The 27,201-nt window shown below is 44.0% G+C and overlaps 1 protein-coding gene across 3 annotated transcripts in view; it reads right to left on the reverse strand.

Moving 5' to 3' along the window:
* PRDM5 (PR/SET domain 5) overlaps window positions 1-20,500 on the reverse strand; it is a 92,494-nt gene extending 71,994 nt beyond the window's left edge. For all 3 annotated transcript variants that reach the window (XM_079990518.1, XM_079990517.1, XM_079990516.1), the window contains exons 1-3: window positions 20,227-20,500; window positions 16,235-16,318; window positions 6,797-6,919 (exon numbers count right to left, since the gene is read on the reverse strand). In XM_079990518.1, the coding sequence (XP_079846644.1) occupies window positions 6,797-6,919; window positions 16,235-16,318; window positions 20,227-20,319 (300 nt within the window). In that variant the 5' untranslated portion in view covers window positions 20,320-20,500. The remainder of the gene's footprint in view (window positions 1-6,796; window positions 6,920-16,234; window positions 16,319-20,226) is intronic.
* Window positions 20,501-27,201: the final 6,701 nt, after the last annotated feature.

Raw genomic sequence — 27,201 nt, forward strand, 5'->3', positions numbered from 1 at the left:
GCACGGAGGGTGTTGTTGCATCGTACGGAAAGTGCGGTTACATTGCACAGTGTGTGTGTGTGTGTGTGCATTGCACGGAGTGTGTAGTTGCATTGCACGGAATGTGTTTGCATTGCATGGGGGGCGTAGTTGCATTGCACAGAGTCTGTTTTTGCATTGCAAGGAGTGTGTGTGCATTGCACAGAGTGTGTAGTTGCATTGAACGGAGGGTGTGTGCAGTGCACAGAGTGTGTAGTTGCATTGCATGGAGTGTAGTTCCGTTGAACGGAGTGCGTAGTTGCACTGAACGGAGGGTTTGTGTGTGCATTGCATGGAGTGTGTATTTGCATTGCACAGAGCATGTTTTTTTTTGCATTGCACGGAGTGTGTAGTTGCATTGAACGGAGTATGTAGTTGCATTGCACGAAGGGTTTGTGTGCATTGCACAGAGCATGTTTTTGCATTGCAGGGAGTGTGTAGTTGCATTGCATGGAGTGTAGTTCCGTTGAACGGAGTGCGTAGTTGCATTGAACGGAGGGTTTGTGTGTGCATTGCACGGAGTGTGTATTTGCATTGCAGAGCATGTTTTTTGCATTGCACGGAGTGTGTAGTTGCATTGAATGGAGTATGTAGTTGCATTGCACGGAGGGTTTGTGTGTGCATTGCACAGAGTGCGTAGTTGCATTGCACAGAGTGCGTAGTTGCATTGCACAGAGCGTGTTTTTTGCATTGCACGGAGTGTGTAGTTGCATTGCACAGAGTGTGTGTCTGAAAAGGAAGCTGGCTCGGCGGCAGCTTTGTCAGGACTTCTTTAGGGGTTCTGGCCAGCGTCGGCCCTGTAAATTTACATATCATGATGGCAGCACAAGATGCCCCCTGCCCAAGCGCTGGAAGCTGGAAGCTGGCAAGCAATAGCTCAATACCTTTTGCCCATATTCCCATTTTATTTAGGGATCCAGTGGATATCGTTGCTAAAACAAACGACTCGCCTATGGAGAAGCTGTCTGCCTTGAAGGAAGTTATTTTGTAATACTTCTTATGTAGCAAGTGATGCTTCATCAGATCCGATCTTGCTGGGTCACTTAATTAATCTTCCCACTAGGCCAGGCTTGCGGCCTGAGGTCCCCTTATGCCTACCAAGTGTGGTGAAGGCAGATATCAGGCGATGGTAACAATTCCTGAATGTATGCAATAGTAGTTCGCCATGGCAGGATACCTTGAACCCGCACAGGGATTTTCAGGTTCATGCTGGTGCTGCTGGATCTTTGCCCTTTGGTTTTTATTTCAAGGGCTGCTGGGGTGCAAAGCTATGGCCTCAAGCCCGGTGTGGTGAGGCAATCATGTGACATAACTTTTCTTGAGTTTTTTCCCATTGTTGTAGCAGTTCACATGTGGCCCGAGGAGTCCAGTGACCATCGGATCTGCTTTTGGTCTGATAACCAGGTAGTGGTGAGCGTCTTGGCAAAACGGTCCTCACGCTCCAGCAGATTCTCCGCCCCTCCGCTCACGCTTTTGAGCTGCGCCGCTTAAGGTTTAATATTGTGCTTCCTACTCTCCAAATTACGGGATCCTCTAATGATGTTGCTGACACTCTATCCCATTTTCAGATGAAGCACTTCAGATCCTGGGCTCCAGACTCAGTTGTTGCCAGACTTTTCCAGACCATCTGTGGCATTTTGACAACAATTAGTATTTACAGAGAGCAGCAGCTTCCATTTCCCCTTCTGCTTTTAGCTCTTATGGGATGGCCTGGATGGATTTCTTAGCCTTAAGCTTGCAGTCCTCGGCCATTCAGATGAATTAGCCCCCATCTTCTGAGCAGATCCTGCAGTATTTGGTTCACCTGCTGCAGATTGGGCGTGCTGTTATAACTATCAGAATTCAGTCCGCTGCAATGTCTGTTACACTGAAGCTTTAATTTTCAGAGACCCTTGTATAAAGTTTGTAGTGCGCAGGGCCTTGGAAGGTTGGAATAGGCTCCAACCTCATAGGACAGCGGGCAGGAAGTTGGTCAATTTTACTTATGTAGTATCTGCAACAAGTTAAAACTTGTCTGCTGGTTAAAGAGCAAGGCGAGATTCCTTTCAGTAGTCCATTGCATTTTTGCACTGAGGGTTAGGGAAATGGTTGTTGGTGCCAGCATGGGGCTGAGAGTCTGGAGGCTTATTGCTTCAGGACTTTTCCTTATCCTTTGGAGCTTGTCTTTAGAATCGGGAACTCTAAAACAGACTTAGTGGGCAGGAGTGCCACAATCAGGGTTCCCGCCACAGGTGAGGAGGGCCCTTGCCCGGTTATGGATAACAGAATATTTGGCTTTTCATTCCCTGGAGGCTGGCCCGCTCCTAGTGCATGAAAATGGGTTCCCGTTAGCCAGGCATCAATGTGCTTATGTCGGGCACCAGTTATTACGGCCTGCGGCTTGCTTACCGCTGAACATGCCTCATTCCTTCCGAGTAGGACTGCTGCAAAGGCTGCAGACTGGGGGCCTGTCAGTAGACAGGATTGGGAATACGGGTCATTGGAAGTCTTACGCTGACAAGGGTTATATCAAGAAGTGTCAAATGATGTCTGTGCTGATGCTTGTCTGTTATTTCCTTTTTTCATAGGAGCAGCTGTGCACATTTGGGTCACAGCATCGTACACTGGGCTGGCAAGCATGTTGACGAGTTTGGACTGGGGCGCCATCTCAGTCTTCCTGCCCATGTGAACATTTACTGGATGTCCGGATGGGGAATGCTTTGGGAGGAGATCCTTCCTTGGGTGTGGTCGAGTGTGACCTGTGCAGGTCCTCCCGCAGTGCTGGTGGTACAGCTGGGCGAGAATGTTTGCTTTCTTCCTCCAGCATAAGTTTGCATTCCTGCATGCAAGAGGGCTTGGATTGAGTTGATGGCAGCTCTCCCTGGACTCATAATAATTTAAGGCATTGGTTCAAGGTGGTCTGGAGGGGGGGTTGGAGCACCTGTCCCCTCCAATGCGCAAAGATATTCCATTAAGGGAATCCAAGGATTCGCTATGCTTTTGTCGACCCCTTTCAAGGGGTAGGGCCACACAAGAGTCCCTGGGAGCATTTGGGGGTGAGCTTGAGTCTGATCCTGTTTCATTGCTCCCCCACGCTGTTTATTTGTACTGACGATATGGTGGGGCCCAGTCGTCAGTGCTGCCCTGCTAAGGTCAGGTGCAGCTAGTCGGGAACCAATGCCTAGACAAACTACCACTGAGCAGGCCAAAAAGCATGTTAATAAGGCGGTGGACAATAGAATAAAATAAAGTAAATATAATAAAATAAATTAACAAATAACAAATAAAATAAAATAGGTCCTTGCTTTAGGTGGTTCTGTAATATTGCACCCTGCTATTTTCTTCAAGGCTGTTGCCCTCTTTAGGGCAGATGGGGTGCATCTTTACCCTAATGGGGAACGACACCTGACGGGATGCGATTGCCTTGGGATTCTTGCTCCCCTACAACGTTTGCTGGTACTGACGATATGGTGGGGCCCAGTCGTCAGTGCTGCCCTGCTGAGGTCAGGCGCAGCTAGTCGTGAACCAATGCCTAGACAAACTACCACCGAGTAGGCCGGAAAGCGTGTTAATAAGGCAGTGGGAATAAAACACAGGTTGTGGGAAATTGAATGCATTAAAAGGTTATGTTTGTTAACATTATTGGTGTCTTACAATTTTTGCTTGTTTTATCTTAGTTTAGCAGCTTTCCGCATATGGATGGTGGGCACAGCATCGTCCATTGGGCTGGTGTCGCAGCACGGCAGTCGGGAATGGGTCCAGGTCTCGGCCTTCCTCGACATATTCAGTTGTCTTGGCTGTCCAGAAGGGGAATGCGCTGGTCGAAGCTCCTGCCTCGGATTCGGAGGCAGTTGCTATGGGAAGGACCCCCGTCGGCCATTGTGGTGCAACTGGGTGAGAACGACCTGGTTTCTATGGACTGTTTTTCCCTGCGTGCTGCAATTTTATCGGACTTGGAGACGCTGCGGGCTCTGATGCCAGCAGCAAAAATATTTTGGTCAAGGCTGCTACAACGGCGCGCTTGGAGGGGCAGTCGTTGCCCAGCCGCCATTGAGAGCCAGGGGCCGCATCAACTCCGCAGTGACGAAAAAGGTCTTGGAGTTGGGCGGAGATGTGATTTTTCATCCTGAGATTTCTTCTCAGAAGCCATCCTTATTTCGAGTGGATGGCGTGCACCTTTCTGCTTCTGGCAATGAGGCTTGGTTAGGTGCGGTGGTGTCCAAGCTGAGGTCTTGGCTGGGGTTGTGAGTGGTTTGGCGGGGAGCTATGGGCTCCATGGCGGTTAGGCATTGGTTAAATTGGTGCTTGGAGGGGTAAGGTGCCTATCCCTCCAAATGATGCGAAAGGGAATTCCGTTAAAGGAATCCAGGGGCTTGCCATTCTTTCGTCCTTGTCCGTGGTGCCGGGCTTGGGCCGTGCAAGCCCCACCGGAACATGAGGGTGAGCGGTGTTGGACTGATTCCCAGCCTCATTTCTCCCCAATATTTGTTTCCCATGCTGGCTTCCGGTGGTGTCCGGAAGGGACCAGCTCTGTCCTTGGGGAAGGACAGATAGTCATAACCAATGCCTAAGCAACCACTCACATTTGCTGTATTTGAATAAAGTTGTGGCCAAAATTATGCCAAAAACCTTAAACAAAAATTAACGTGTGATGTGTGAATTTTTGGGGGGTGGCACTGTGGAACTCAACACGCAAAGCGTGTTCTCACTAGCAGAGAGCACGTGTTGCGGTTGGGGAGCAGGCCACCATTATGACTAGGCAAATTTGGTGGGAACCCAAGCCTGTAAAGGGTTAAAGGGGTTGCTGGGGATTTTTGAGTGTTGCCAATTCGGAGGAGTGGTCAGAGTCTATAAGTAGGGGAGACAGACGAGAGGACGTCCTCTTGGCCGTTTTGCATCGGATCACCCGCCCCCCCTCCCTTTTATAGGGTGGTTCTTGGGTTCAATTGACCTTGCTATGCCTGTCATGGGGTCGTTCGCCTTTGAGCGGGGGCCTGGTAGGAATTTTGCCATTTGGCTGATTGGCTGTTGCCATTTGGTTTTTGCCTACTGCGTAGCAAATCGTCACAACTTGTAAGGTTGGCGGTTAGGCATTGGTTAAATTGGTGCTTGGAGGGGTAAGGTGCCTATCCCTCCAAATGATGCGAAAGGGAATTCCGTTAAAGGAATCCAGGGGCTTGCCATTCTTTCGTCCTTGTCCGTGGTGCCGGGCTTGGGCCGTGCAAGCCCCACCGGAACATGAGGGTGAGCGGTGTTGGACTGATTCCCAGCCTCATTTCTCCCCAATATTTGTTTCCCATGCTGGCTTCCGGTGGTGTCCGGAAGGGACCAGCTCTGTCCTTGGGGAAGGACAGATAGTCATAACCAATGCCTAAGCAACCACTCACATTTGCTGTATTTGAATAAAGTTGTGGCCAAAATTATGCCAAAAACCTTAAACAAAAATTAACGTGTGATGTGTGAATTTTTGGGGGGTGGCACTGTGGAACTCAACACGCAATAAGATGCATTTGTCTTGGATTTCTTTGTGGCTTACCTCCTCTCCCAAATTCCTGCCTGCCTTTTAGGCTGAGAGGCAGACCAGTTGTGCCATATTTATTACAGTGTTGACTGATTCTCAAATACTAATCTTCCATTATTACATTTGTTAAGTATGACTTTAAACCACTCTACTGCATCACAGTAAATACCTCTTTTCCCATTAACCTTTGCCATTTCATTATTCCAGTTTGCTGAGCTTGTCCAGGCCACCAGAATGTCTGGTGGCTAATGAACAGAGTGCTTGAATAGAAAGGGTTGGCTGTGATCCTGTTTATAAAGAGTTTTGACATTAACAGCTAAGGGGCCTTCGCCATACAGTAGTCACCAGCAGACACCATTGTTAAAAAAAAGTATAAAAATGTAATTGGCAAACACAGGAGCAAATGCAGGCCTTTTTATTCAACCAGGTTACTCAAAACGGGGTTAAGGTACAGGAAAGCAAGCAGAAAACACATTTAGCTTTGAGAGGCATTGTGAATTTTATATGTTCATTGATCAGTTGAATGACAGGAGAAAAGACTGAAGGTTTATTGTTGCTGTCACACTGATTACAAATTCCAACAAAAGGCCAATGACTTCATAGCTATATGTCATACATGGCCTTACAAGTCCTCATTCAATCTGGCAGTATTCCAAAAACTTTGATTAACCATTTCCTTCCACTGGGGGAGGTGTCAAAAAGTATATCATGCATCTGAGGACAGGGTGGGAGTGGGGAGATAGTTGACGCTCCCTACAACTCTTAGCATTCTTATCTGCTTAACAAAGCATACTCACTCAACTGACTTCAGATTCTAAATAGTTTTTACAGTTCTTTAGAATTTCCATAGCTCAGGCACAGCATACAAAGCTAATCTGCTTGAATATGGATGTATGATTAGCCACTATTTTTAATTTCTTATATCCAGTGCTTTTTTTCTTCAAAAAATGATTAGAGGTGCTCTCATTTTGACTCAAGAAAATCACCATTTTATACTTGAAATCGGGAAGAATAGATACAGTAAATGGACAAAAGTACAAAGATTCACAAAATGTTTAGGGGTATGTGTACCCCTGCATACCCCCAGAAAAAAGCACTGCTTGTATCTATAAGGCATGATTTTGGGATATTTCTAAAATTCTTCTTGCCTAGCTTTTACTCTAATTTCATAGACTCCAATCTAAAGGCAGAATCAAGTCAAAGCTAAAGCTTTATTTAAATAAATAAATGAGCACTCCTTTACGGAGATTAAGGATAATGAGCGGTTACCAAATTTACCTGGATAGCAGCCAGGTTCTTCTGTTCCTGGGATGGTGCTTCATGTACAAAGCGGAGCCAGTTGGAATGCCTTGGACTGCTGGCATCCAGCACATAAAGCACCTCACCTTTGTTCCCACGCACCTGCAATGGCAAGAACCGTTAAGCAAAACTAAAACTTTGCAGAACAATTAAAATATTCCACTGTAAATCACCAGGGTTCACCCTTCTAGCCTATCTTACTCTGCCTGGCAGAAGAAGCAAATTTGTCACTTTCCCAGGAATCCACCATGTCTCACATCCTTGGCCCATGTACCTCCACCAGCAACTGGCCCTTCTCTTTTGCTCTCTTCAAATTGACAGCCTTCTTTTCTCAGGGCTCATATTCATTAATGAATAAGCTCCATCCTATGTCAAATAGCCCCACTGGATAACCAACAACCTTCACTAATTCAGACAGCACAAAAGGTTAACTATAGAATTCAAGCATCTTATACAGTCCACACAAGGAAAAAACACAGGTGAAAACGTGTGCTATAAGTTACCTACGGAAGGGCTTGCTTCCCACACTTCTGGTTTTGTCAAAAGCACAAAACTAGATAGTTTCCAAATCCCACTTCCGAACCCATACCTGCTCCCATTTTATCTTGGTCTACAGCAGGCATAGGGAAACCTGACCACCCCCTGGTGTCAGACTACAACTCCCACAGGCATAAGTCTGATTATTGTCAGTTTCTAGTGAGGTGGAGATGGGCTTTTTTTCACTGGTAGCACCAGTACCGTATTATGGAATGAACTGCTCTGGGCTGGCATTATGATGGTTGCAACTGATGGGAGCTGGCTTCCCATAACATCTAGAGGGCCTCTGGTTCCCCATCTGTGGTCTACTTTAATAAAGGACTTCTTTAGCTGAGCTGCCGAGTCCAATAAAAATATATAAACTAGTGACTCTCACTGCTGGATTATTTATTTATTTATATTTGTCACCTCATAATAAAGGCTATGTGATAATAAGCTAAATAAGAACAACTCTGGAGTAGAAGAATAATACAAATTCACACCAAAACCTGAACAAAAGAGTAAAACAAGGCCAGGCACATCTCATTTTACATAACAGAAGAGCTACAACTGCATTGAAAAGATTAAAAACCAACCAATCACTGTCAAACAGTAGAAAAAATACTAAAAATTATGATCAACAATATTCAAAGAATTTTTAAAAATGTTATTAAAAGGCCTTCAAAAAATAATGGATGCGCTGGAGATAATAATTGCAATGGGCTACCCGAAGAAATATTCTAAAGCCCCTGGCAATCTGCCCAGATACAGCTATAGGTTGGGAAAAGGTAAACACATCTGTGCTCTCCTTAGCACTTTCAACTCCAACCATTCTTCCTCATTTGCCTTTCAAAACCCACATTTGTACTGCTCCTCATCATATGTGGTTGCAGCATTTTCCCAATTCCTTTAAGAAAATGTTTTCATATTACAAAACAGTAATGGACCCTCTTCCAGGGTCTCTGAAGAAGGAAGGTCGTGCTTTAATAATATTAACCAAAGCAGTCTATTCAATACTTCATATATATTTTCCTTTTCCATCTTTTAACTTGAGCCTCTAAGACCTTAGACCTGGAAAATAAAAGAACAAACTAGCAAACTGTTCACCGTTGTGCCAAAAGGGACTGTAACTGACCATTGTTCCTGAGTGATATTATAATATACTTCTTTAGCATTGTGTACTCTCCAATGTGAGAAACAGGAAAATTCTGGGGAGAAAATATTATTCCGTTGAAACCACACTTTTCAAAAGGTTAGGTGGATCTCTTCCAAAAAGAATGAGAAACTGTTAGGAAAAGCATTGGTTCCAGATTTCAAGGGCAAGATTCAACCCATCACCCAAAATTCTTATTCACCTAATTGCTAACATGAGTGGTCTGGTCTGCTCATGCTAGCAACACAATGGAGGTCACATTCTCCATCCCCGCAAAGCAACAGGTTGAATCTTAAGGTAATATAGTAGTTTAACATCCTGGTAATATGTGGCTTAATTTTCTACAACACCTGGGTACCCACAACTTCTGGAAGTAATACATTGAAAACCATTGGTTCATGTAAGCCATCATGACTAGCAGCCATTGATGGTCTTGTTTTCTAATATGTATGGTTATCTACCTCTTCCACAATATTATTCTCACAACAATCCTGAGAGGTCTGTCAGACTAAGAGTGTGACAGTCCCAGGGTCATCCAGTAAGCTTCACTGCTGGATGAGGATTTTAACCTGAGTCTCTCAGGTCCTAGTCTAACACGATACCCACTGCACCATACAAGCTTTTTTGTCTTAGTTACCCTCGGGAAGGGACATCCTACTTCCTCACTGACAGACACAGGTAGCCTTATTATGACAAAGCTTAGCAAAAGCCACATGAGAGTGTGTATTCTTCACACTGTTCTTATTTTCTTTATTTAACAGCTCCCGAGGTTCTGCAAAACAATATAAAAGTCTCTCCAATTTACTACTCTTTTTCCAAGGAGAGATTTTGTTCCCCAAAGAGACAGAGATGTGAATATAAGTTGTTTTTGAAGATAACAGGATTTGTATGTGCCTCTGAAAAAACAAAATCTGCTCCAAAAAGTTATATTTATATGCATTTGACTTTGTTTGGGACAGACAAGCAAGGCCAGTGTTAATTCTCGCATGAATATGGATGAAATTAAAGCTATCGTGTTTCAAACAGCCTGACATTTCCACAATAGCACAAGTTTATGCTGTGTTTTCAACATGAAAGGGTTGAAAGCCTGAATGGACCACTGCCGTACACAAAACTGTACATTAAAATAAGCAGACAAGTAATGCAGTCAGGAAAATTGGAGCTTTCCTTTTGGACAATACTATGGCTGCAATCATGTACACAGTTAGATTGTTTAAAAGTATATTGACCTCAGTGGAATTTAGAAAACCTAACTTTGTGAGTTTTGTGCAATTGGGCTTACTCCAAGGTAAATGGGTATAGGATTGAAGCCTTTAATCACTTATACAGTGGTGGGGAAAAACACCAAAATCAGTCATGATTTCTAGCCATTTGCAGTTGATATGAACATTATTTCTATTCTTGGCTAAAGGGAGTTTTGCTATTTTGTCTGTTGATTCCCATTAAACAGACAGAAGTCACATCCACACTTTACATTTCAAGCACCATTATACCACTTTAAACAGTCATGGTTTCCCCACAGTGAATTCTGGAAACTGTAATTTGTTAAGGGCACTCACAGATAGTTGTTAGGAGACCCAGAGTTAGTTCCCTGGAAAGAGGACCAGTTCTGAAACCACTCTGAAAACTGTAACTCTGTGAGGTGCAACAGATTGTTTAATTTGGAAAAAGACAGTAATTGGGGAACTAACAACTCATTTGAACCCACTTTACCATAAACTGGGAGTCAAGAAATTACAACTTTCAGGAACTGGGGGCCATTGGTTTGTATACAGCAGTGAAATGCAGATTCAAAGACCTTCAGTGAATACTACCCACCAATGTGAAATGGTAGCCTTGATACAAGCCAATAATGCAAGTTGGTTAAAAAACCAAAACCAAAAAAGCACTCTGGGGAAGGCTATTGGTGAATGGCAAAAAAAAAAAAAAAATGTAGAAAGCTCATGTTGGCATATGTGGCTCAGGCAACTTGCTAAATGACTCTCTCAAGTTTGAAATGAAATCATGTTGTGTTTGGCCAAAAGGATTAAGCAGCGGGATGTATTCTGCTGCACTACATGAGCATGGCTGTGAGCTGAAGTCAAATACTTTACAGCCAGTGAGGGGAAAATGTCAGCACAGCAATGATAACAAACAGATGGCTTCTGCTACAGCACTCAGTAAACACATTGCTTGCAATTTTGGAGGCCATTTGGTGGATTGTTATTAAATAAGAAAGGCAAGAAACTACATTCCCATATAAACAGCAAGGGCGGGGGGATATTCCGTGACTCCTCTAATTTAATTTTGAAACAGAACACATGAGACCTGGTATAGGATGCTCTTAGAAGCTAAATGTTAGCCTTGCATTGATCTTGAAGCTGCTGGGTTAGAGCAATATGCCGTTCAGAGACTCTATCTAATGGAGTGCAGCCCTTCCAAGGGCAAGTTGCATCTATCTTTTTGAAATTTGCCAACGCCATTCCCTCAAAAGGGGCACCCATGCCTTCAATTTGCTTCCAATTCTGGCAGAAAATTTAAAAGATGAAGACCTTTCTACAGTCGATTGAACTAACAAACTATAGTTTGGTTTTATAAAGTTTGGCTTGCTTTCCAGCTGCTCTTGCCTTGTAACTTTGCAACTTGATGGGCATCTGGAGTGCAATGGCCAAACAAACCATGGTTAAGAGTACTGGGTTTACGTGTAACATCAGGCCATAGTTAAAACAAATCAAGGTTCATAAACCAACAACAAACCATGGCTTCAAATTGTGGTTTGCTGGCAATAAACAAACCCTAATTAAGTTGATTCAGATGAGCAAACAAACTATGGTTTAATAAAACATGGTTTAGCGTTAGGTGCGAACCAGGCCAGTGCTTTGGATACTTTATCCATAGACTATAGAAAGGAACATATAGAGATTACCGGTAATTGCTGTTTATTATTCAGGGACCTTCAGTCCTCTGCAGAATATTGTAGGTGATGGCAAATATTTTTAATGGTATTTTGGGAAGCTTATCCAGAGAGATAAAGCCCAATAAATGTTCTGCCAAGCCCAGTGTTGGTTTGCATTAGTCATGTGGTCTTTAGTGAAGTAACTTCAATGAGATAACTTCAGAGCAAGTGGTCTGTGGCTTACAGATAAAATGTTTGCATACCCTACTACTTCATGCCATGGTTCTTAATTTGGCAACTGAATTGAGGATACTGTTATTTGTTTCAACCCTCAGAAGCCCATCAGCTGAGGGTGTACTGATGCCTAATTTCATCAAAAGCAGACAGCTGCAAGAGCATTGCAGGCAGAGCAATGATGTCACTTGATTACAAATACTGCCACTCTATGAGCACAAAATATTTCATTTAGGAACTGTTTTTACAAAGCAAAACAGCAAACCACCCAGCAGGGCTCCCTTAAGACGCCCTCCAAGAATACTAGTCTCGTCGGAGATCAAGCAATAGTTCTGTCATATATAAGACCACACATCTACAGGATATGGGCCGCAATCCCAAATGCACTGAGCATCCCCAAAGCCTTAATGAAATCAACAGAGCTTTGAAGGTCCGAGCATACTAAGAGCTATAGTCAGCCTCAACAAAGGCTCAGAAGGGCTCAATCTAAGATCTGAACTGCATGTTTATAAAAAGCACTTGATGCAGCCCTCCTAGCACTGTATGATTTCATAATATGAAGAGGGGAAAGACATGCTGGAATGCTGAAGCACATCCAGATCTCCCTGCCTACCAAAGTGTCAAGGAGAAAAATCCCAGCCTAGCCTACTACCTGATATCCTATTTTTCAATGAGCTGAATTTTATTTGTTTACATGAATGAGCATGCACTTTTGATGCCTGACAGTGCTAGGCATGGATCCTAGGGGTGTGCGTAGGGTACTTGTAGCCAAGAATGGAAGTCATCAGAGATCCCAACAGTTATGGAATGGCAGGCTAAACTTTTTGAATATACAGAATTAGCGAAAATGACATATAAAATTCGACACCAAAAAGGGACAAAGTTTGTAGAAGAATGGGGTAAATTTGTAACATATATAGGAATCAACTGTAGAAGTTTAAGAACTACAGCAGGGTTAACATAACTCTTGTGACGTGTATAGAAAAGTAGAAGGCACTGTAAGAGAAGGTGTATATTAAGAAAACCGCAACTGGGAGGGAAGGAAGGAAGTCAAGGCGTGATTCTACGCAATGTAAATAAGATGACACTGAGAATGATTGTAAAGATTGTTTTATTTTGGGTTTTTTTTGGAAAAAGTCAATAAAAAACATTAAAATTTTAAAAAAAAGATACTAGGGGTGTGTGTAGCCCAAATTGTGAGGCAAATCATAGTGATTTGAGGAGTCTTTCACGTTACCACATTGCGCCATTAACAGGTAATGCCAAGGGAGATCAGGCAGGGCCCAATCCTCGGAATAGTTTAGTTGCCTCAGTTTTTCCATAGCGTGAAATATATTACCCCCCCCCCATCCTGCCACCCCACACAGACTGGTTTTTTGAGAAATGAAACACAGGGCTCATCCACACTTCTGCTTTTCTGGTGCCTCCAAAGCACAGGTCTGAGCGGTTTTCTGCTTGTCCCCTGTTTTCTATAGCAGTTTTGTCTTTCCCCTGTTGTTTTTCCCTGGAAAACCCATTTTTAAAAAATGTTTGATATTTACTATGTTTTTATATATGCTGTAAGCCACCCAGAGTGACTGGAGGAACCCAGACATATGGGTGGGGTAATAATAATAATAATAATAATAATAATAATAATAATAATAATATTATTATTATTATTTATTTTATAAACTGAAACAAATGTTAATCCGGAGAAAACCTGACTGATACTTGCTCAGATTCAGCAGTAAACAGCAGGATTTCCCAGGGGAAAGTGGCAGGGCCAGTGGAAGTTTGGAAGATCCCTGAGTTGATAGAGAAAACACCCAGAATTCAACTGGAAAGAGGTGGAAAGGAGAGTGGAGAGGTGGGATGATCTTTTGATTTGACTGAGAGGTCTAGCATTTAAATTGGTCAGTTATTTTCCAGCTGCACCCCAATCACAGTGATTTGGGGGCACAATAACCCTCCTCCCAATGGATCGTCCTTGTCCTCCAGGTCTGGTTATCACCCACTAACAATTACAAAACATAGCGCTTTCTCATTTCTTCATGGAGGGTACTTACAGGAAGGGGGCCTGGTGACAAATATTTTCCAGATTTTTTAAATAACAAAAGTAAAAATAATCTGTCTGAATGTGGGCAGGTTGATCCACCCCCCTGCCCAAAAAAGCCACCCCACTAAATGATGGGTGGGAACTATATTAGGGGTCTTTCAGATTCTATGTAACCTATGAAGAATATTTCCTCATAAACTGGAATGATCTTAACTCTGTTTTGAGGGTGCAGCAATGTGGTTAATACTGCTACTAATAATAATAGACAATATATGAGCTCCAGCAAAACAGTCACTAACTTGAAGCGGCCTTCCTAATTTCTTGAATGGCTATCTATGTAAACCTGGACAGCTGCTTTTTACTTTACGTGTCCCTAGCCACAGGCTTGCAACTCAAGGCCACTTCACAGCATGATTCATAATGCACAACAACACTTGTATTCAGATCAGCGTCTGTAAACGTAAACCGCTTGGGTTCAAACATTCAGGAAGTCATAAAATGCGGTATGTAGGAATCTGTGCAAGGTTCCAAAAATAGGTCAAAGAGGGGGAAAGCTAAGAAAAAGTGTCAAAGAACCATATAAAACGAGCTTTTATGGTTTGCTGTTAGAACATCTATGTGTCACTGAAACACTGTCACACTCTCAAACAAATTAATATTAAACCATTTACAGCATTTAGAAGATTATTGTGCTTCTAGGTCACTTTAATTAGACAAAAAGAATCTTTGTTCTTCATAATGAACAGGGGAGCCAACTTGGGTCCCAGGTTATGGGTGCCCAGTGCACATGACATCATGATGTCACATTGCAGCATGATGTCATGACGTCACATTGCGGTGTGATGTCATGATTTCTCTCACCCTCCCCAGCCTCAGAACCTGACTTCCAGTGGTAACGGAAGTCAGGATCCAAGACCTTACAAGACCTCAGAAGTTGCACTGGGCAGCACCTACAACAATTTTTTGTGGATGCTCAGGCACCCAGATCCCTCTATAGTTGGTGCCCCTAGTAATGGATATATTTAAACAAGCACCACTGCTAAAATGGCATTTATTAAAGGAAAACTACACCCAAAGTGGATCGCTTCTTATAAGAGCACGCTTAAAATTTAAAAGCAGCCATGCCACCATTATTTAAAATACAGGCATTTTAACTAGATAAAACAGCAGAAATGCTATCCATTCAAGAACAGACCTGTAATATATGGCCCTAACTAAGAAAAAGTAGTCTGGATTGATTTTAAATTGGAAGAGTTGTGACCATGCCTTTGTAGAGGTCTATAATTCCCTAGGTTTCTCTATGTATCTCTCTCTCTCTCTCCCTCTCAACTACATTTTGTCAGTCTTGGTTTTGTCACATGTAGTAGTGCCCTTTGAGTGCTCACTGGAACGACAGATCCTGAAGCTGAGACTCCAATACTTTGGCCACCTCATGAGAAGAGAAGGCTCCCTGGAAAAGACCCTGATGTTGGGGAAGATGGAGGGCAAAAGGAGAAGGGGATGACAGAGGACAAGATGGTTGGATAGTGTTCGCGAAGCTACCAGCATGAGTTTCACTAAACTGCGGGAGGCAGTGGAAGACAGGAGTGCCTGGCGTGCTCTGGTCCATGGGGTCATGAAGAGTCGGACACGACTAAACAACAACAAGTAGTGCCCTTGTAGCGCCCTTGTAGCTGCCACTGCTGCTCTGCATGTTTCCACCCTGGTTGAACACAGTGTATTGTATAGCATCCGCACCCATGAGTTGCCCTACTCCCACCTCACATCACTGGCAATAGGTGGTGGGGCAGAAGGGCACATGGTGTGGAGACCTCATACACTGAATGCAAGTAAATGCGATCGGGAACAGGAGGAAGAGATATAAAGATGATACAAAGAAGAAACAGTTTCGTATCCCATCACATCTAGTTAGACTAATAAACAATAGTAATTCTAGCCCTGGGTCACATCCACACAGTACATTTAAAGCACATCGCTTCCCTCATAGAATCATGGGAACTGTATTCCCATGCAAGGAATTGTATTCTGCATGCTAGGTATTGTATCTACATTTGGCTCCCAGTACGTTTCTGAGTACTGAGCCTCGGTCCAGTATACCTGAAGGAGCGTCTCCACCCCCATCATTCAGCCCGGACACTGAGGTCCAGTTCCGAGGGCCTTCTGGTGGTTCCCTCACTGCGAGAAGTGAAGCTACAGGGAACCAGACAGAGGGCCTTCTCGGTAGTGGCGCCGCCCTGTGGAACGTCCTCCCATCAGATGTCAAGGAAACAAACAACTATCTGACTTTTAGAAGACATCTGAAGGCAGCCCAGTTTAGGGAAGTTTTTAATGTCTGGTGTTTTATCATGTTTTTAATATTCTGTTGGAAGCCACCCAGAGAGGCTGGGGAAACTGAGTCAGATGGGCAGGGTATGTATAAATAAATAAATAAATAAATAAATAAATAAATAAATAAAATAACTACAGTTCCCAAGATTCTTGGGGCAGGGGAACCATGTGCTTCAAATGTACCATGTGGATGTGACTTCTTTGTTTTTGCAAAACAATGTACCAACTGAGTCCCTAGAGCCCCAGGAGCCAAGCCATTCCTGCAGTCCTCACCTCCCACATCAGTCTGCAGTCTGTGTCTTCATCCAGCTCCTGAGGCATTCGCTTCTCTCCTGCAAAGGGTCCAAATTTTTCGCCCTAAGGAGTGAAAACACAAGCAAAGCAAAGCCATCAAACCCTTCCTCCTGTTCTAGGAAAATGTATTGCTATGTTCAGTTTCACAACTTCATTGGGGTCAGCTACATAGTATTACAGAAATGTGTGACTGCACCACTGTTTCTTTAAATTACTTACATGGGGTTCAGGTTTAGAGGATTCATGTCTGAACAAAGATGTGGGGAAAGGGGTTTATACCCTTCCCCCAGCACCCATCCCCAATGGAAATCAATCCTAGCACCCCACAAAAAAGTTGCTTTATTCCCCAGTGGTAAAAGCCTTCCAGCACAAATGCTATATCCAGATGTTTTTTGAATCAGAAAATCAGAACTGGCGAGAAAGGTTAACTTCCCATACCCTATTTGAAAAAAATAAAACAAGATATGGGGGACAGGTACCCTGAATCTCTGAAGAGGGCTAATGGGTTTTATCCAACTAAGGTTTACTCAAATTAATAAACATGACTACGTCTGGTCCATTAAGTCTACTCTGAGTAAAACTTCTTGAATATCATGCAAAGTCCTTTTAACAACTGTATTTTTTTAACTGCTTAATGATACAAATTAGCAGCCTAATAAGGATATGAGAAGGGACATGGGTGGCGCTGTGGGTTAAACCACAGAGCCCAGGACTTGCCGATCAGAAGGTCGGGGGTTCGAATCCCCGTGACAGGGTGACCTCCCGTTGCTCGGTCCCTGCTCCTGCCAACCTAGCAGTTCGAAAGCACATCAAAGTGCAAGTAGATAAATAGGTACCACTCCAGCGGGAAGGTAAACGGCGTTTCCATGTGGGGCTCTGGTTCACCAGAAGCGGCTTAGTCAATCTGGCCATATGACCCGGAAGCTGTACGCTGGCTCCCTCGGCCAATAAAGCGAGATGAGTGCCGCAACCCTAGAGTTGGTCACGACTGGACCTAATGGGCAGGGGTCCCTTTACCTTTAAGGATATAAGAAGAGTTGGATCAGACCAAAAGTCAATCTAGTCCAAACTTCTCTATTCACAGTGACCAAACAGATGCCTTTGGGTAGCCTGCAAGCAGGACATGAGCACAGCAGCACTCTCTCCCACTCATGATCTCCAACAACTGGTATTCAGTGGCAAACTGTCTCTCATTCCAAAGGTTCTATATCACTATCATGACTAGTAGCCATTGATAGACTTATCATCATTGGTGAATGTGCCTAATCCCCATTTTAAAAAGTCCAGGTGGGTGGCTATCACCAGATCTTGAGGGATCAAATTCCACGCCTTCAGAAGTTAATTGTGTGAAGAAGTGTTTCCTTTATCTGTCTCGAATCTTCCACCTTTTAGGTTTATTTTATTTTTATTTACTTATTTATATACCAATTGATTGTAAAATACCGTATTTTTCGCTCTATAAGACGCACCTTTCCCCTCCTAAAAAGTAAGGGGAAATGTGTGTGCATCTTATGGAGCAAATGCAGGCTGCACAGCTTTCGCTGAAGCCAGAAGAGAAAGAGGGATCGGTGCACACCGATCCCTCTTGCTCTCCTGGCTTCGCTTCGCTGGAGAGCCACAGCGCAGCTTTCCCTCTCTGTGCTGCACCCCTTCAGCGAAGCGGGAGGAGAAATGGAAGGGGTTCCATTTCTCCTCCCGCTTTGCTGGAGAGGCGCTGAGCAGAGAGGGAGAGAACGTTTTTTTTCTTGTTCTCCTCCTCTAAAACTAGGTGCGTCTTGTGGTCAGGTGCGTCTTATAGAGCGAAAAATACGGTAACAACAGCAACAACCTCAAAGCAGTTTACAAAAGGATAAAACAAGAAAATCAAGGGAGAGGGGGAATTACAAAACTTTAAAACATCCAAAAATTTAAAATACTAAAATTAATTGAAATCCACATCCGCTTTATTGGATATTCCCTGGTTCTAGTATTATGAGAAGGATAAAAACCTCTCACCCCCCCCCCCAAAAAAAAATTACTTGCCTTTTTTCTAAAACTTAAAATGCCCCAGATTTTGTAACATTTCCTCATGGGGGAATTGCTCCAACCCCTGGATCCTAGTGGTTACTCTCCCCCACCCCCTAAATGTGGAGAATTGGCTCATAAAGGTCACACACGTGATTCTCTGCCATGGCAATAGGAATGCTGTCAAAGAGACCCAACCTTCAGGAAAGTAGCCTGTCAGTTTTGTTCAGTGTAAGGTAAAGTAAAGGTAAAGGCACCCCTGCCCGTTCGGGCCAGTCTTGCCAGACTCTAGGGTTGTGCGCTCATCTCACTCTAGAGGCCGGGAGCCAGCGCAGTCCGCAGACACTTCCGGGTCACGTGGCCAGCGTGACAAGCTGCATCTGGCGAGCCAGCACAGCACATGGAACGCTGTTTATCTTCCCGCTGGTAAGCGGTCCCTATTTATCTACTTGCACTTAAGGGTGCTTTCGAACTGCTAGGTTGGCAGGCGCTGGGACCGAACGATGGGAGCGCACCCCGCCGCGGGGATTCGAACTGCCGACCATGCGATCGGCAAGTCCTAGGCGCTGAGGTTTTACCCACAGCGCCACCCGCGTCCCTGCTTTGTTCAGTGTACATTCTGTCAATTACAGGGGTCTGGGGGTGGGGAGAGAACACGATGTCCTCTGCTGTGCTACCTGATAAACTGCAAATATGGTACTCACACATGACCCACTAAGTCAATCATCTATCCTATTATTTACCATAATGTGGACGCGGGTGGTGCTGTGGGTTAAACCACAGAGCCTAGTACTTGCCGATCAGAAGGTTGGCAGTTCGAATCCCCGCAACAGGGTAAGCTCCTGTTGTTTGGTCCCAGCTCCTGCCAACCTAGCAGTTCGAAAGCATGAAGTGCAAGTAGATAAATAAGTACCACTCCAGTGGGAGGGTAAACGCCATTTCCGTGCGCTGCTCTGGTTCGCCAGAAGCGGCTTAGTCATGCTGGCCACATGACCCGGAAGCTGTACCGGCTCCCTCGGCCAATAAAGCGAGATGAGCGTCGCAACCCCAGAGTCGGCCATGACTGGACCTAATGGTCAGGGGTCCCTTTACCTTTACTAAACTGCTTAGCTGCTTATTTGTTTGTTTATAGGAACAAGGGAGGTTGCCTTATACTAAGTCCATTCGTCAATCTTGTTTAGTATTCTCCACACTGACTGGCAGCTGCTTTCTGACTCTACCTGGACATGCCTGCAACTGAACCTGGGTCCACGCAAGGCAGGTGATCTATACGGAGCTGCAGCCCAGAAAGCATAAACCAAGAACCAGAGGAGCAATTACAGTAAGAAAGGACAATAACAGTTTGCTACAATTTGGCAAGCTTTGGCTACCTAAACCAGCTCAAGAGAGCGTCTTGCAAAAGGCACCTTTTGTTTATTCCTCCTTCCCTTTGCCATTGAGGTGAAGGACTGAAATACACAGGCTCTTCCTTTGAAACCGAAGACTGTCACGGATTTGCAAGATGCAAATTGAATCCCTGCCCCCAGGCAAATCTATTTTGGATGCGAATCGGATTTGAGCTCACAGCTCCTTCTTTTATGTGGCTGTTGTCGAACTGATGGGGATTCTGACTGCGCCGAGGAGAGCTCAGTCGAACAACAATGGGCGCAGGAGGCGCTGCGAAAAAGACAGATTAAAAAGCAAAAGTTTTGAGGCCATTTATGTAATAATTTTCACAAGTTGCCGGACGGAAGTGAACTAAAGAGTGTCACAAGAGGAAGAGGGGTTTGGGATTAAATGGTGAAGATCTGAGAGAGAGAGAGAGAGAGAGAGAGAGAGAGAGAGAGAGAGAGAAATACGTGGCAAGCTCTCTGGGGAGGGTGGAAGGTTGAAGAAGGAAGAGCTTGCAGGAAAAGCCTGGCGGATCTCTCCCCCCTCCCGTCCTGCCGATCCCTCACCTTAATGGTGCAACAGCAAGGATCACCCACCTTTTTTACTCTCCGGGCCGTAAAGAGCCCCATCCCGTCTTGAATGTTAGATGACTTCAGGGCAAACCTGTCCGGCACGTACATGCCCAGCATTTTGTACTATTATGGGCTGGGAGGAGTTACTAATGTAGCTTCTTAAACGGGGGAAAGGGATCCAGAGGGGCTTTCATTGCAAAGGGAAGCGGGTTGGGTAGGTGGGGTGTGGGGAGAGAGAAGGGATCGGGCGGGGAAGCCTTGCTGCTCGATCTCCTCCCCTGCTCCCCCCCCCCCCCCGGCCCGGGCCTGCTTCTTCCCCCCGCCCCGATTCCTCGCTCGCGAAGTCTCCGCCGCTGGGCCGGCGCTTCTGCCGAGGCTCCAGAAAGGCGGCGCTCCGATTGGCTGAAAGTTTTGCCGAGAGCGAGCGAGGAAAGGCAGAGCGCGCGACTCCTGCGAGGCGAGCGAAGGATCCCGGGAATCTTGGGCAGGGAGAAAGCGGGCAGCTTCTCTTTTCGGGACAGCACGAGAGCCCTGCATTCCTGCTGCGGAGCGTGGGCTCCAGGGCTTTAAAAAAATGCTTTGGAAATTTGGGTTTAGCAGACCTAATTTGAGTGGCGCGACTTAAATCATTCTATGATGCATGTATAGCACATTTCCCTAATTTTCATTTCCCCCTCCCATAACTCAAAAACTATATGGCATAGGAATTTTTTTGTTCACGTTAGTGACTTTGACATGTGAAATAATCCAGTGCAGAACAGCGATTTCATTCAAAATATTGTAGCAGTTGATCTTTGTGAAAACACTGTGGTGATCTGTCATGGAACAACTCCATTGAAGAAGATACTAGTGGTTACCCAGACCTCCTTGCCGGTTGCGAAGGGGCCCCAATGACAGCTCAAACTTCAGGGCTCCCAAAATGTAGGTCTGCCACTGGTGGTATCATGGGTAGGGCCTTTGAGGTTCCAATCTTCCAATTCCCACTCAGCCTAATGCCTGCCTCAGGATTGTTGTGAGGATAAACTTTGGAGGGAGAGAACTGGATATGTTGTCTGGAGGAGCCCTTAAAAGGCTACTAACCTGAATAAACAGTGTGTTGTAGGAGTTAGGATGCCCGACTAACCATCCCTCAGCTGTGAAGTTCAAGGAGTGATGTTGGACAAATCACAATTTCTCAACCCTATCCTACTTCACAAGGCTGTTGTGATTTTTTTAAAAAAATAAAAATAATGCTGTACATGTGGTACAGTAGGAGTAATTGTCATTGAAAACAGTGGGGCTAACTTCTGAGTAAATTTACAGGGGATTCCTCTGTTACTCTTGCCATAAATGCTAACTTGGATGGCACCAGAACAATAAAATATTTTTAGACACAAACTGGTCCCCCCCCCCCCAAAGGCAACAGACTACTTCATCAGATGCATATAAGTAAATAGATTGAGCTGTAATGGCAAAATAAATATAAGAACTGTATGTAAGTAAGCTGGTATACAGTCAACAGATGAAGGGTCTAAACTGAACAGCCGAAAGCCAACTTCACATCTGAGCAGGGATTTTGAACATGGGACGACTATCTGTGATCTCCAAGGTTGTTGGGTTTTTTGTTTCATTTGTATCCCATATATGGTTTTTTGTTGTTGTTACATTTTTATCCCTGTTTGTTGCATTTATATCTCAGTTGTTACATTTGCAACCCTGTATGATACATTTGTTTTTTTGTTGCATTTGTATCCCACCAATTGTAGCTGGATCTAAATTCTGTAAAGGCAACAAAGGATTGGCGTGCAAGGAACTCAAAGCAATGGTTTTGCCTCACAGTAATCCTCAGTCTATATTGTTTTGGGCCAAGGGACAATTGCATGTGCAGGACCACACTGCAAGCTTCCTGTAACAAGTCTTGAAGAATTTGAATCTGGATTTCCCATCTACAAAACCGTGAAACTAACCACTGTCTCTTTTCCTCTACATTGGCTGTACAGTGTAGTTATCACATCAGCCCCCAAGCCTGCCTTAACTTTTGCATCTTTGTAGACGATACTGCATCTTACAGTGGACACATTGCAGCAGGTGTAAGCAGTGGCGTAGCGTGGGGGGTGCAGGGGGGCCCGGCTGCACCGGGTGCAACACCTGGGGGTTAGGGGGCGCAAATCCACAGGTTAGGGGGCGCAAATCCATGGGTTAGGGGGAGCTAATTACTTGCCTTGCCCCGGGTGCTGACAACCCACGCTACGCCACTGGGTGTAAGGCAACAGAAAAGATGCACAGACATGTTTGCCAGACAGATGCTTGAGCTTTTTAGCTTCTGTTCCTTTTCTTTCCGCCAGCGATATGCCCCTGGCGCTTCGCATTCCTTTTTTTTTTATTAATTTTTTAGAAAAATTTTCTTTTACAGATTTAAATGACACATTCATATCCACTATAATGCCAAATTCTTTTGGACTTCCCCCCGCTCCCTCCACAATCCTCATAATTTTATATTTATTTCACATTTCCTTTATAATTGTATTGTCTACGGCCATACTACCCTGAACACGCCCGATCTCGTCTGATCTCGGAAGCTTTTAGCTTCTGTTCCTACGATATCCAGTATTCCAGATTCTTCTCTACAGAGTTAGTGCATTCAATTTCAGTGATGATAAAGTCTGCATATAGTCGCTGTTGCCTGAAATAGCCCTGTGCATGGAGATTTCCCAAGTCAACATGTTAGACCAAGCATTTCAATAAGTTGTCCATGGTTTTAAGAGTGAGATGGCACAATATCTACAAAGAAGTGCGTAGGGCCTTAAAAAAAATAATAATAAGACCTGTCATTTAAGTTTATTTATGGTTAATTACCCAGGTACCTTAGAAAAATGGGACCTTTTGTTGTTACGGTATTTAAATAGAAAAGCAGGCTATTAATGAATACAAGGGAAGTTAGTGCCAAGTCCTTATGGGGAATGGTGGCAAAGCAGGGCTGTGGAGGCCCCTCTTAACCCTGGAGGCCTTGGCCAGTGCCCCATCTGGCCAGCCACTGGTGCCAGCCCTTCATACGCAGGACTGTAATCTACTAATGGATCTTGAACATGTTTATCTAAGCTATTTTGATGAATATTTCATATTCCCAAATTTGGTAAGGAAACATATTGACCATTGTTTCCCCTCTAGCAATCATTTAAACAGATGCATTAAATTGCCAGCACTTTGCAAGCTCTTTCCTTACAGGATCCTCACCAAAGGCCCTTCAATGGTGCCTTGGAACATGTACAATTTATTTCATAGAACCGAACAACTGCAGAGTTAGATGGGACCTTAAGGGTCATCTAGTCCAACCCCCTGCAATGCAGCGATGTCTAGCAAAGCATCCATGACAGATGGCCATCCAACCTCTGCTTAAAATAAAGGGGTTTTTTTAAGGGTCACATCAAACCAAGTTTTACAAGAAAGAAGAATATGACTTGGTAAAGGTGAGCTGCATTTTTGCTCTTGGCTTGCTGAATTGCTAAGGTTCCATTTTCCAGAAGGCATAACAGATAATCCCAGGCTTCAATGGTGTCAGAAAACATACGAGGAGGAGGAGGAGACCCAAAGAAAACCTTTTTGCCAAATACTCCTCTACGTAGTAAAACTAAATACATCATTAAAGACAAAGTGCACCCAGTTGGAACATTACATTTTGAATAATGCTATACCTTGTCCCAGTTTGAACACCAAGCTGTAAATCACTTTTGGTTATTTTCCTAATATTGTATAGTATCCACTAGCAGTTTTCTGAATGACAGGGGGACCTGAAAGTGAACTCACTCTATTAAACAGATTAATTTAAGATGGGAATTCAATCCAGAGTGCTCGTATTATTCCTGGGTTCGTTTATACACAGTTTATCAAAGTGCAGATTGGAGCTGGCCAAAGATTGTTCTTTTCCCAACGGGGAGATGTATTTGTTTAAATCTGATTATAAAGCTGAAAGAAAAACAATGCATTTGGGGGAAGGCAGAGAGAGAGGGGGGGGAGGGAGGTGAGGAGAAACTGACAAACCTGTAGTATTTAAAATTCTAAATTTAACGCTGTGGGCTTACATCTCATACTTTTAATTACTAGGCTGCTCCGGATTTGTTCTTTTGGCTTATGCTTTGTTACATACGCCCTCCTTTGACATGGCTACCCTTTCAAGCACACCAAAGGGTGCAATTACTTCATTCTCTTTGCTGTCATTTTGAGACAACCGCAGATAAAGTTACGCCTGGTACAACTGGGGGGCTTTGACTCCTTCTGAAGTCAAAAGATAAGGAAAAGGGCATACAAGTTGGCCTTAAAATGCAAACCCTTTCAGGCTTAACCAAATATACAGACTGTGGTACCCAGGTGTGTTTTAAAAGGGCATGTTTAGGTGCATGTAGATAGATAATCTAGGGTGCATATGGTGGCTAAGTTTGGACTTCCAGGCTCCTCTGTCAGGCCTTTGGGACTATCCCCAAGCAACACCCTTCAATGACCTGGGTGTTTCTGTCTGGCTGAGATGAGTCCTTTAACTCTCACAATGCATCTTGCTTGCCTGGATGAAAGACAGAGAGTGAGCTGTGACTGCGTTTAGGAATTAACCAACAGTATAAAAGTAAAATTTGCATTCATTGCTTCACCCTCTTTTGCCACTGGCACAGTCTGCTGTTGACATGTTTGGGCCCAGAAGAAATGTGTGTCACACTTGCCAGTGTGATTGTTCCTGCCCAAAGACAGCACCACAAGGCAAACGGCAAGCAGAGTTTTATTGGGGTCAGTAAGCAACTATAAGGGTGGTAAATGGGACACTTGGAGAGCCTCCCACAACCACAGTTGTTCCAGGGCCAAAGCTCAGGACTGGAACCAGGACTGGCTCAGGACTGGACTGCCTAGTAAAGCAACTGCAAAGGAGCCTTTGGGGATCTGTTTGCAATTGGCGTAATGAGAAGGATGCTTGCCAAGCTGACCGACTGCTTTGAGCTTTCTAATTGCCTCTTCTGATATCCAGCCCTGCATCTATCCTGATGAACAATGTTTGGCTTGGCCAGGAGCAGCAGACACAATGCATCCTTTTCCAACTTACTTTTTTAGAGAGGAGGAAGAATGAATCTCGATAGTATTCAGGTCATCCATTATAGCCAATATTCCTGACAGTATTTAATATTGCAGGAGTGTTCCTGATAACTCTCTACATAATAGCTCTGTAAATGTGAAAATAATCCTTGTGTGTCGAGTTGTATTGTCCCCCAAGAAGAAGAAGAAAAACCTAACACCCCTTCTCTCTGTGTTATGCCTATGCACACAATTTTACTGAACTGCTAGGGAAACATGGTGAAAGTGAAATCCATTTTAGATCACTTGGCCATCTGACAAAGAGGAGGAAATGGAGAGGGGAAGAGGGGAAGAGGGGAATACACTTGTTGGAGAGCAAGGCTAAATTGTAGCATGCCAAGGACAAAAGCTATGATCACATTGGCTGAGGACAGTTCTCTCTCTCTCTCTCTCTCTCTCTCTCTCTCTCTCTCTCTCATACACACACACACACACACACACACACACACACATCTCATTCCCTCAACATTTTTAGATCACCTCTCTTTGAGGTTAGCTGTTTCATCTTCTTCTCCTACCTACAATATGAAGATATGAGATCATTTCCTGTTACTTGAAACCACCAATGTCCTTGTGCTGCCATTCTTTCCTTTTCTTGACTGTTTCAGGCTCCCTTTTGTGTAACATGCAAATGGGAAACATTCCAGGAAAGTGTTTTTTTTAGGATACTAAGAGTTGGTGTTTAGGGTATAACATAGAACCTGGGCACCTACTCCATTGCTCAATTTGCCACATCTCTCAGCAGGTCTGATTCCTCGGGAACAGTTCTATTAAAGAAAAAAGCATATGAAAATTAGTATTTCAGAGTTCCTGCAAGGAGCAAAGAAGTCCACGTCATGTTCCTCCAGACTGCTTCATGCACTTTAAAATGAGCCTTCTGTATCCATTCCTAAAACATTTTTCTTGTGCCAGCATTGATGGAGCTCAGGACATTTGGAAGCAAATTTTGTTAAAATCAGCAAAATACAAAGCACATGCTGTGCTACTGATTTTGAACTTAAATCCTTAACAAGAAACCGAAGACTTGCCTAAACAATTAAGCAGCCCCTTTGGCATATTAAATGCCAAATTAAGCAGCCCATCCAAAAGAGAAATGAGTTGTGTTCTTCCACCACCCCTCCTATCATGTTATTTGCTTTATCCTCAGTTCTGGTGATTTTGGAAACATATGTTACTCATCCTTTAATATACTTTGACTTGCTGGAAGCAAATTTCTTCTACAGCTTTGAAAATGGCTGGCATTTGTTAGATAAAAGTAGCTTTCCCCAAACCTTTTGGCATTAATTAGCATTTCCATTTAGGTTGTCGCTCTAAAATAATATTTTCCCTGCCATCCTTCAATTGCTTTGTTATGGAGAATTAACAAGCAATTAAATATGTAATTGTTTACCTCAGAGGAATTTTGTGACAGATTAATTATTTGCTTTTCAGTTTACACAGCTCAATGCATATCTTTATTTTTATTTTTATTTTTATTTTTTTAATGGATAATGTAAAATTGTACAGCTCATTCTGATCAGTCACTACACCAGAAAATCAAAGTGTAGAATCACAAATGACATTCCAAACTGACACAAAATGTTTGGTACAGCAGAGTGGATCAGTTTTAGTTGGTTGACAGCAGTCTCTATTGCCAAATCCAAGGCAATGAGATTGCACAAAGGCAGAATACAGTGAAGAAACAGATACACAAAAGGGCTTGTGAGGACTATACTCCATGGGCAGCAGCCAATCTTGCATCTCACCTATGCCTTGGATGTGATGGGTACCACTCGCACCACCCTCAGTCAATTGACTGCATCCATCAATAAAGAGCGCTTGCTTGCAGTTAAGCTTGCAGTTAAGCAGACGTATACCATACGCTAAGACCTATTCATTTAGAAATAAATTCCACCAATGCTGATGGAA

This window comes from Podarcis cretensis (assembly GCF_951804945.1).
Source record: "Podarcis cretensis genome assembly, chromosome: 9".
Lineage (NCBI taxonomy): Eukaryota > Metazoa > Chordata > Lepidosauria > Squamata > Lacertidae > Podarcis > Podarcis cretensis.